The sequence below is a fragment of the Micromesistius poutassou genome (assembly GCF_964030765.1).
Source record: "Micromesistius poutassou genome assembly, chromosome: 5".
Taxonomy (NCBI): domain Eukaryota; kingdom Metazoa; phylum Chordata; class Actinopteri; order Gadiformes; family Gadidae; genus Micromesistius; species Micromesistius poutassou.
The window spans coordinates 16990560-17002273 of record NC_140275.1 but is presented as its reverse complement, the minus strand read 5'-3'; the positions used below and the strand labels follow the sequence as shown (position 1 = coordinate 17002273).

The window sequence follows — 11714 nt, the reverse complement described above, 5'->3', positions numbered from 1 at the left end:
TGCTTGTTTTATTTATGACAGTTAATGATGTTGGTGTATTACAATTCATTATGTGGGTAGGCTACTCCAACTTCGTTACTGGTCGATATGTAACCATTTATTTTTATATAAATTATTGATTGCATTTTTCGGAAATAGTTAGTTGGAAGGAATCTGTTTCTTAAGCAATAACATTGAACTGTATTTTTTCTAGGCCTACTTATATTTACTATATTTTTGTTATCTGTTATATGGAGCTATCTTGCATATTTCTGAAGTTCCCAGATCAATAAAGTCTGTAGTGCTTTCTAGTGCTGTAGTAAATTGGTTGCTACACCGGAGCAAAGTAAAATTCCGCCGCAGCTGAGAAAGTAGTCCCTCAAAATGTAATGCGATCATTGCGATGCAAGCAAGGATAGTTTTATTTCTAACATTATTCTATCAACACAGACATTTACATCGATGGTAGAAGACTCTAGCGTAAAAATCGCGGTAAAACAGCGCTACAGGGTGGCCTGTCTAGGTAACAACCTTAGATGTGCATTTAATTTACCAAGTGAATTTACAGATTTGTGTTGATAATGAAGAAGAAGCTACAGCAGTGTGATAATGTTCCTCTAACAATTTCTTTAAAAATGTTTCACTTCTTAGCTGAAGTTAGCACTAGAACCTTTTTGGCACGTATCTCTATTTTAAAACCTTTAAATTATGTATGTTTACTAAAATCATATAATATCTATCTATCAGCAATCTCCTGCAACCCCATATGCATATAAGGAGACACCAAGTTGGGGAACCACTGCTGCAGAACCTGTTGAAAACCTATTTCAGTCCTCTCTGTTTAATAGCTAAATATTCCTTAGATATTTGTAATTATGTATATACATTTGTTCTTGCACTGATCATTTTAAAATGAATGTTTCACATTACATCATTCATGACATTGATAAACTATTTGGTCATATTCTCCTTTTGTAGACAAAGATGATTATTCGTAAATCTGGTTGCAGTGTCAACACCTGAATGTGCAATATGTTGTTGGTACTGAGAAATGATTTAGACATGGCGCTAATAATACACTTTCTGCCATTGTATTGGATGGAAATATTCTGGCAGGGAGGTTGAATGCTATTGCAAGGTACTGTCTGCATGTCACATTGTCACAAGGGGCAGAGCCCCCCTAAGGTCTGATCCTACGATAGCCCCTTCTTACACATGGGCTCCAAGGCCTCTGGCTAGCAGATGAACCTCACTCCCTTCATAGGTCTACACCAGCGCTCTCCCTTCATCCACACAGATAACAAACAATAACGTTCTTGTCACACAGTACTTCCCTGTTCAGTTGTTTTTCCTATGTACTTCTCCTTTCCGATATCCTTGGAGAACCATAGAAGGCTTAACAGACAGTAATTCTCTCTATTTTACAATTATTCGCTGAAGGCAAAGTGAATAGTGGGGAAAGCCTAGGGAAAGGCTATTCCAAACTATTCACAGAGCCTGAGGTCACGTCCGAAAACTATCCAGAGTTTGAGATCTCAATCATGGGATATTGCCAAATATTCCGAGATAGCGACCCAATAACCAATAACGTTCTTGTCACAAAGTACTCCCCTGTTCAGTGGTTTTTCCTATGTACTTCTCCTCTCCGATATACTCAGAGAACCATAGAAGGCTTAACTGAAAGTAATTCTCTCTGTGCATAAATAAACATATTAAGTGCTGATTCTGGATCTGCATTATCTTATTCAAATCTTCTTAAATCTTCTTAATTCCTCGACATCTCGACACCAAGATTTCTAATGGAACAATATGGTGATGGAGAATTTGGATTTTAAACTGCTCCTGACTAATTTCTGATTAATCAGGGAATCTCTTTCCTATAATCCTGTAATCAAGAAGCAAAACTATATATGGTTATCATCCAATTTCTAAATATATATTTTTTTTTTGGACTTTTTAGCATTATGTAGTTTCCAGCCCGTTATAGTTAGATCAAGAATTTGATTGCAATTTTATTTTTACATCTGTAAAAGCAATCGAAGAATAAGGGTCAATTATAGCTCATTTTTATTTACTAAAGAGTATACAGAGTCAATTGGAAGATACAGGCAAACATGGTAGATACAGACACCATAATAGCGTTCATTGATTATTATTGCTGGACAATGGAACATTAAGACAAGTAATAGTTATGAAAAGATAATTTGATGGACAGTATTATTGTCAGTATTCATGTCAGCTAACACCCAACAATAGATGATACTGCTAGTATTTCAAAACCTTCCGGCAGCTGGAATCATACTAGGCCCCTATTTGTGTACCTCTTCCTCTGGCAGCAGCACCGCTGTCTCACTCATTTGTGGTTGCTCATCTATTTGCTCATAGCTGTTGCGTTTAATAGAGGCCCTTTTTCTTACCAGGAACATCCCTCCCACAGCCAGAATCCCCAGCAAACCAATGATCCCAAAGGCCAAACCTGCCTTGGATCCTGCCGTCATCTCACCAGAGTCTAATTGGAGCTTCTGTATGACTTCCATAAGGTTCTCTGACCTGACCGGTGTCCACTTCTTGTTCTGTCCCACTCTCACCCAGCTCTGCCCCCCTTCACTCATCACCTCCACCACCTTATTCATACCCATACCCATTGTGCCGATCAACGGAGGCAGAGTGAAGGGAGGCAGGTGGATTGGCTGCAGTTGCCCACCAGTGAACAGTCCCGACTGGACGCAGTAGAGGACCTCGCAGCCGTCGCTGACTGTGGCGAGGTGTTGGCTGAACTCTGCAGGGCAGTGCCTCTGGTTCCCTGCCAGTGGGTTGGCTGACTCACAGCTGATGAGGCCCCCGAACGGTACAGAGTAGGCAGTAGCCATCTCGTAGTCGTTACTCACACAGATCGTCAGGCCGTCTGACAGAAACTTTTGTGGGATGAAGTATAGAGGGCAGCTCTTGGTTTTGGTTATGGGGTTCAAAAGGGAGGGGCTGTAGATTCCTCCAAACAGGTACCCAGAATCCTCAGGGGACTTTCCATTAACAGAGCACCAGTAGGTATCGATCTTCGCTTTGCGCACGTAAAAGACGTTGCCCCACACCTCACGGTAGCATGTGAAAAAAATAAAGCATGTGTAAGCTTCTGTAAGCTTCTCTTATTGATCGTAACCCTCCTGCCTGACTTCTGAACGCAGTAGAGTGGGGATGTATGGCGAACGGCAGGTGAAGTCCCCTGTATCTATGTTCTTCTGGGCTAGGGCCTGACAGATGGGATCTGCATCTGCAGTGAGCGGACTACACTGCTGGTAAACACCCCCAAAGCTGAGGCTTGTGGCCGGACCCTGGCACGACTTGTCGTCCACGTTTGCCTGGAAGTTGAAGTTCTTGGAGTCAACGTCGACACAGCCCCAGCGCGTGTTGACTGCGTAGTAACGCTTAATGGCATGACCCACCAATAGAGCCACCCTGCCGACCATGGGTTCTGGCATATCAGGGAAAGTTTCAGTGTTTATAAAGTAGTGTAGTGGAAGCCCTGTGCGGTCAATGGCGACCAAGTTGTTTCTGGTGCTCTCCTGCCACTTCTGCAGGGTCATACCAGGATAGAAGGGTATACCTCTGTGACTCTGGGTCAGAGAGTATGTAATGTTCGACTGATACGCCTGCAGTGCGGATTTCAGTGTGGAGTCTTTGCTGCTAATGTCGAAATTCAATTTGTCGTAAAAGTTCAAGCCAGCGAGTACTGAGACAGAGGTGGTTTGTGACTGGCTGTTGGCCACATATGAGGATCGGAGGTAGTCCTCCTGGACTAGAGTAGCCCCGGCGTCAACACCCATGATAACATGGGTTCCATAATCAAGCACCATCTTCTCAGAAAGGTATGCTGCATGCTTGGTCTGGTTGTTTTCAATGGCGTCTGCTATCTGCTCTGCCTGCTGAGCAAAGCTGGAGTCCACAGCGAAATCAGGATAGGCCTTGGCAGTGTAGACCAAGTTGCGGACCTATGAGAAACAGAGTTCCATGCATACAGGTTCAGGTTCAGGCAAATTAGGTTAAATTAAGTGTAAAAACCCCTTACTAGCAGTAGAATTTAGACTTTAGTGAATATTTCTGAATAAGTCGGATTAATTGTTATTTGGGTTATTTAATTATATCAATATTTTCAAACAAATTCAAATATTTGACTGCCATTAAGCTGCTATCATTTAGCCTCAACAACTCCCCACTATTTTGCCATAGCGTGTTAATTAAAGCCTTTTTTCTTTTGGGACATTGGCCGACAACGTAACCCTTTTTGAACCCTGTAGCAAAAATACTTTGCTATTTACTTTCTACAAATAGTTGAGTGATTACAGGGATAGATTAAAAATGTAAATTATTTTTTAAAGATCGGTTACTTGGCCAAGTTATTCAAACAATGTCTTGTGTAATTAGAGTCTCAAACCAATCAAATCACAATCTCATGACACAATGACGCACAATATGTTGTAAAGGTTTGTACTTTTTGTACTTTTTGTTGAAAAAGAGCCTACATTTGTTTGATAGCCTCAACGAAACGTGTTCAGTATCTAATTATATTAATATCGTTATTATTATAATCAAAGACATAATGATTTACAATAATTTACTTAAAGTATTGTAGGCCTAACTACAAAAAGCCCAAAGTGGCTCAATAAGGTCCATCGACTATTTTAGAAAGCCCATAAAAAACTTGACATTTTTTTCTTTATTTTCTTGACACAAAACCCACCTGTACTCTCGCTGTGGTGGATGAATCAGGTTCAATTAAGTGTAAAAAAACAACCCCTTACTAGCAGTAGAATTTAGACTCTAGTGAATATTTCTGAATAAGTCAGATTAATTGTTATTTGGGTTATTCAATTATATCAATATTTCATGACCCGACCCATGTCCATGTTCCTCAGGTTGTCCCAGCCTCCACCGGGCAGCGCCTCCAGGGCCGTGATGGAGAGGCTGGCCCGACACTGGCTCAACCTGTTGGTAGGGCGACCAAGGGAGTGAAGCTAGCAGAAGTGAAGGAGAGCGAGTGGCGTTGCTCTCTATGCCTCTCTATAAACACGGACTCTGCGTTTTGTTTTATTGGTGTGATGGGTAGAGAAGGACCACAGGACACAGACGTTCGGGATTGTGGAAGAGACGCTTGGCAATTTATTCCCCAACAGTGGCAATTCTTCAGCCTTGTATTCTTGTATTCAGCAAAGAGTAAACATTGGAAAACAAGAGTTAGAAAATTCTCTGAATCAGCAGCTCAAATTAATTCACACATAAAATACTTACAGTAAAAATGTAAAAATAAATACATTTAAACCATCAACTATTGAATTAAATATTCTTTATAGTAAAAATATATTCTGGTGCAAATAAAATAAGAAAAGGACGAAAATACTAAATTAAGCAGTAGAGATCCGTACAGCACTGTTTTACAGCGTATTTCAATGATCACCATGTTAGCCAACATTAGGCCTACTCAACAAAATAATCATATCATATAAAACACCATCGCACATATCCCAGACATCAGCTAAATTAACATATTGTGTAACATATGGGTAGTTTTAAATTATTTTCCCGGATTCCGCCCACGAAAAACAGATTCGCTGCCCGCACGGCATTGTTGGCGAACAAGGGGCATACCATGCAAATCGCGGTAAAACAGTGCCACAGGGTGGCATGTCTAGGTAACAACCTTACATGTGCATTTAATTTCCCGGGTGAATTTACAGATTTGATCAAGTGTGTTGATAATGGAGAAGAAGCTACAGCAGTGTGATAATGTTCCTCTAACAATTTCTTAAAAAAAATGTTTAATTTCTTAGCACTAGAACCTTTTTGGCACGTGACTCCATTTTAAACCCTTTAAGATTATGTATGTTTACTAAAATGGATCATATAATATCTCTATCTATCAGCAATCTCCTGCGACCCCATATGCATATAAGGAGACACCAAGTTGGGTAACCACTGCTGTAGAACCTGTTTCAGTCCTCTCTGTTTAATAGCAAAATATTCCTTGCATATTTGTAATTACGTATATACATTTTTTCTTGCACTGATAATTTTAAAATAAATGTTTCACATTACATTATTCATGAAATTGATCAGCTATTTGGTCATATTCTCCAAATATGATTATTTGTAAATCTGGTTGCAGTGTCAACAACTGAATTGCAACTGAATGTGCAAGATTTTGTTGGTACTGAGAAATTATTTAGACATGGCGTTAATAATACACTTTCTGCCATTGTATTGGATGGAAATATTCTGGCAGGGAGGTTGAATGCTTACACATGGGCTCCAAGGCCTCTGGCTAGCAGATGAACCTCACTCCCTTCATAGGTCTACACCAGCGCTCTCCGTTCATCCACACAGATAACAAACAATAACGTTCTTGTCACACAGTACTTCCCTGTTCAGTGGTTTTTCCTATGTACTACTCCTCTCCGATATCCTCGGAGAACCATAGAAGGCTTAACAGACAGTAATTCTCTCTATTTTACAATTATTCGCCCAAAGGCAAAGTGAATAGTGGGGAAAGCCCCCGAGACCGAAGGTCAAGGGGGATATTCCCAGCTATTCACGGAGCCCGAGGTCACGTCCGAAAACAAGATGTTCCGAGATAGCGAACCAATCAAATTGCGCCATCTTAGGAGGTTCACGTGTAGCATATACTAAGTATAAATAAACGTGTTAAGTGCTCATTCTGGAACTGCGTTATCTTATTCAAATCTTCTTAAATCTTTATAATTCTTTGGCATTTCAACACCAACATTTCTAATGGAACAATATGGTGATGGAGAATCTAGATTTTAAACTGCTCCTGACTAATTTCTGATTAATCAGGGAATCTCTTTCCTATATCCTATAATCAAGAAGCAAATTCTATGCATGGTTATCATCTAGAAATTTTCCACAAATTAAAGTTTTATTAGATGCAGAAGTAATTTATTTGCATTGTGTAGTTTCCAGCCCATTATATTTAGCTCAAGTATGTAATTGCAATTTTATCTTTGCATGTGTAAAAGCAATCAAAGAATAATGGTCGATTATAGCTCATTTTTATTGACTAAAGAGTATACAGAGTCAATTGGAAGATACAGGCAAACATGGTAGAGACAGACACCATAATAGCATTCATTGATTATTATTGATGGACAATGGAACATTAAGACAAGTAATAGTTATGAAAAGATAATTTGATGGACAGTATCATTGTCAGTATTCATGTCAGCTAACACCCAACAATAGATGATTCTGCTAGTATTTCAAAACCTTTCGGCAGCTGAAATCATACTAGGCCCCTATTCGTGTACCTCTTCCTCTGGCAGCAGCACCGCTGTCTCACTCATTTGTGGTTGCTCATCTATTTGCTCATAGCTGTTGCGTTTGGCCCTTTTTCTTACCAGGAACATCCCTCCCACAGCCAGAATCCCCAACAAACCAATGATCCCAAAGGCCAAACCTGCCTTGGATCCTGCCGTCATCTCACCAGAGTCTAATTGGAGCTTCTGTATGACTTCCATAAGGTTCTCTGACCTGACCGGTGTCCACTTCTTGTTCTGTCCCACTCTCACCCAGCTCTGCCCCCCTTCACTCATCACCTCCACCACCTTATTCATACCCATACCCATTGTGCCGATCAACGGAGGCAGAGTGAAGGGAGGCAGGTGGATTGGCCGCAGTTGCCCACCAGTGAACAGTCCCGACTGGACACAGTAGAGGACCTCGCAGCCGTCGCTGACTGTGGCGAGGTGTTGGCTGAACTCTGCAGGGCAGTGCCTCTGGTTCCCTGCCAGTGGGTTGGCTGACTCACAGCTGATGAGGCCCCCGAATGGTACAGAGTAGGCAGTAGCCATCTCGTAGTCGTTACTCACACAGATTGTCAGGCCGTCCGACAGAAACTTTTGTGGGATGAAGTATAGAGGGCAGCTTTTGGTTTTGGTTATGGGATTCAGAAGGGAGGGGCCATAGATTCCTCCAAACAGGAACCCAGAATATTCAGGGGACGTTCCATTAAAAGAGCACCAGTAGGTTTCAATCTTCGCTTTGCGCACATAATAGGCGTTGCCACACACCTCACGGTGGCATCTGAAAAACAAATAGCAGTTGTAAGCTACTGTATGACACTCGTATTGATCGTAACCCTCCTGCCTGACTTCTGAACGCAGTAGAGTGGGGATGTATGGCGAACGGCAGGTGAAGTCCCCTATATCTATGTTCTTCTGGGCTAGGGCCTGACACAGTGGACCTGCATCTGCAGTGAGCGGACTACACTGCTGGTAGACGCCACCAAAGCTGAGGTTTGTGGCCGGACCCTGGCATGACTTGTCGTCCACGTTTGCCTGGAAGTTGAAGTTCTTGGAGTCAACGTCGACACAGCCCCGGCGCGTGTTGACTGCGTAGTAACGCTTAATGGCGTGCCTCACCGATAGAGCCACCCTGCCGACCGTGGGCTCTGGCATATCAGGGAAGGTTTTGGTGTTTATAAAGTAGTGTAGTGGAAGCCCTGTGCGGTCAACGGCGACCAAGTTGTTTCTGGTGCTCTCCTGCCACTTCTGCAGGGTCATACCAGGGTAGAAGGGTATACCTCCGTGACTCTGGGTCAGAGAGTATGAAACGTTAGACTGATACTCCTGGAGTGCGGAGTTCTGTGTGGTGTCTTTGCTGCTAATGTCGAACTTAAGTTTGTCAAAAAAGTTCAAGCCAGCAAGTACTGAGACAGAGGTGGTTTGAGACTGACTGTTGGCCACATATGAGGATCGGAGGTAGTCCTCCTGGACTAGAGAAGCCCCAGCGTCAACACCCGTGATAACATGGGTACCATAATCAAGCACCATCTTCTCAGAAAGGTATGCTGCATGCTTGGGCTGGTTGCTTTCAATGGCGTCTGCTATCTGCTCTGCCTGCTGAGCAAAGCTGGAGTCCACAGCGAAATCAGGATAGGCCTTGGCAGAGTAGATCAAGTTGCGGACCTATGAGAAACAGAGTTCCATGCATACAGGTTCAGGTTCAGGTAATTCAGGTTCAAATAGGTGTCAATAAATGACCCCTTACTAGCAGTGGAATTAGTGAATATTTCTGATAATATTTCTTCTAGCCTTAACAACTCCCCACCATAGCTTGTTAATTAAAGCCTTTTTTCTTTTGGGACATTGTCCCACCATTTTTGAACCCTGTAGCAAAAATACTTCAAAGATCTGTCAAAATGCTTTTGACTTTGTACAAATAGTTGAATGTTAACAGGGATAGAAACTTACATTTTTTTCTAAATTGTTATCATTACATTTGTTGCCAAGTTATTCAAACAATGTCTTGTGTAGTTATAGACTCAAATCAGTCAAACCACAATCTCATGACACAATGACACACAATATGTTGTAAAGGTTTGTACTTTTTGTTTCTCCTGTGGTTCCCTGATTGAAAAATAGCCTACATTTGTTTGATAACCTCAACGAAATGTGTTTAGTATCTAATTATATTAATATTGTTATTATTACCATAATAATATATCGAAAACATAATGATTTACAATAATTTACCTAAAGTACTGTAGGGGAGGGGGGAGGAGGGAGGGAAGCCCAAAAGGGCTTTCTAACTATCTTAGAAAGCCCATAAAAACAAGACATTCTTTTTTTTTTTTCTTGACACAAAACCCACCTGTACTCTCGTTGTGGTGGATGAATCTTTGACCTGGTGTGTTTTCATTCTCTGGTTCTCCACAGAAAACTTTGCGTTCAGCACAGAAGGGAAGGATGCGTCCATGTTGATGGTATGAGACGTTGTGCTCTTCACCTCCAGCCAGGAGCTGATGATCTCCGAGTTGGACTCCACACCGGTCTGCTTCTGGGGGATGACAAAGACCTCGTCTGGGAGAAGGTAGAGGCCGTCCTCGGTGGTCTGACACTGGGAGTAGCTGAGGTTCATGACCCGACCCATGTCCATGTTCCTCAGGTTGTCCCAGCCTCCACCGGGCAGCGCCTCCAGGGCCGTGATGGAGAGGCTGGCCCGACACTGGCTCAACCCGTTGGTCGGCCGACCCATGGGGTGAAGGTAGCTGGAGTGGAGGAGCGTCAGAAGGACCAGTGCTGCTCTCATTGCCATGGTTGGAGCAGAAATGAAACTAGAGATGGCTTCGTGAGTATTTGTTTGCTCATGGCCACTTTCACTTTCTGTTTAAATGAATCTCATAATTAGGGTTGGCCCTTCCTTAATGCCTTAATAGCCGACCTAAAGCTGATTTATCTGTAGAACACTGTATCGAACGTGAAATATGCGTCTCCTATTCATGTGTATTTGCCCCACTTGATAAAAATTATGTTCTTCCGGGTGGCAAAAGCCGATGCGTTCTCCGTTGGCACCATAGACATGATGTCTTATAAGATATCATCTTATAAGATGTCTATGGTTGGCACCACTAGTAAACAAACCCTTCCACGATCGAGAAAACAGAGTAAATGGCTTGAATTAATGATTTTCTTCTTGCGGGGTGCTACGGGGCGTCTCATTAATATATTTAAGCAATAGATCACGACAGGCTGTGGTATACGGTCATTATACCACAGTTAAGGGGCGTTGTCCGTCCCGACGCGCAGCGGAGGGACGGCGACCCCCTTCACTGTGCTTTTATAAAACGGTTACGTAAGTATGGCGAAATGAAAGTCATAGACACCCTCAATTTTGAAAAAGCTAGAAAGTCGGAAAAGCATTTTTTTTTTTGTATTTGTTTTTTAACGAATACAAAAAAGTAGTCCCTCCTGGCTGCCGGCAAAGTGTACGGCGGTTGCTATGCAACACACTGTAGCGTCCTTCAGAGAGAAGGCTAGAGACGGTAGCTCGGTTCGCCGGCAATTTAGCCTACTATCGAGCAGTTCACTCAGCGTGTGCCTATTGCTTTACAACATTTCCACCCCCTCCAGCAATCAACATGTTTTTTAGGCTTCAGTGAACTATGCTATTGCTTTTATATATAAATAAACAACAGTTCAAGTTAGGCGCGGAGTGATACTGGACTCTGTAAACTGAACGGGCGTCATAGCTGTGTGTATACGCTCAATATACAACAGTGCGCTTCTCTGTTTACGTTGTGCTGTAGTGAATTGGTTGCTACACTGGAACAAAGCAAAATTCCGCCGCTGCTGAGAAAGTAGTCCCTCATAATGTAATGTGATTATTGCGATGCAAGCCAGGATAGTTTTATTTCTAACATTATTCTATCAATGCAGACATTTACATCGATAGTCTGGCGTAACAAGGGCCATGCAAATCGTGGTAAAACAGAGCCACAGGGTGGCCTGTCTAGGTAACAACCTTACATGTGCATTTAATTTCCCAGGTGAATTTACAGATTTGATCAAGTGTGTTGATAATGGAGAAGAAGCTACAGCAGTGTGATAATGTTCCTCTTATAATTTCTTAAAAAATGTTTCACTTCTTAGCAGAAGTTAGCACTAGAACCTTTTTTGGCACGTGACTCCATTTTAAAACCTTTAAAATTATGTATGTTTACTAAAATGGATCATATAATATCTCTATCTATCAGCAATCTCCTGCGACCCCATATGCATATAAGGAGACACCAAGTTGGGGAACCACTGCACCTGTTTAATAGCAAAATATTCCTTGCATATTTCAAATTATGTATATACATTTTTTCTTGCACTGATAATTTTAAAATAAATGTTTCACATTACATTATTCATGAAATTTATCTATCTATCTATCTATACTATTTG

At 41.9% G+C, this 11714-nt stretch overlaps 1 protein-coding gene and 1 pseudogene across 2 annotated transcripts; both read right to left on the bottom strand.

Moving 5' to 3' along the window:
• Positions 1-2288: 2288 nt before the first annotated feature.
• Positions 2289-5431, bottom strand: LOC311343322 (macrophage-expressed gene 1 protein-like; annotated as a pseudogene). Its single transcript, XR_014684132.1, has 4 exons — positions 5397-5431; positions 4871-4959; positions 4715-4770; positions 2289-3965 (listed from the first exon to the last, which is right to left on the bottom strand). The product of XR_014684132.1 is annotated as a macrophage-expressed gene 1 protein-like (transcript).
• A 1596-nt stretch (positions 5432-7027) lies between these two features.
• LOC311343397 (macrophage-expressed gene 1 protein-like) lies at positions 7028-10092 on the bottom strand. Its single transcript, XM_084468252.1, has 2 exons — positions 9640-10092; positions 7028-8954 (listed from the first exon to the last, which is right to left on the bottom strand). Exons 1-2 carry the CDS (start codon positions 10081-10083, stop codon positions 7284-7286), a joined length of 2115 nt encoding a protein of 704 aa, XP_084324378.1. The 5' UTR covers positions 10084-10092; the 3' UTR covers positions 7028-7283.
• Positions 10093-11714: the final 1622 nt, after the last annotated feature.

What these genes read in the sequence shown, in the direction of transcription:
- LOC311343397 (XM_084468252.1), bottom strand. Translation starts at nt 10,083, where the DNA reads ATGGCAATGAGAGCAGCACTGGTCCTTCTGACGCTCCTCCACTCCAGC. An exon ending in CCACCACAACGAGAGTACAG is followed by an intron (nt 8,955 to 9,639) that starts GTGGGTTTTGTG and finishes TGTTTCTCATAG; the next exon opens with GTCCGCAACTTGATCTACTC.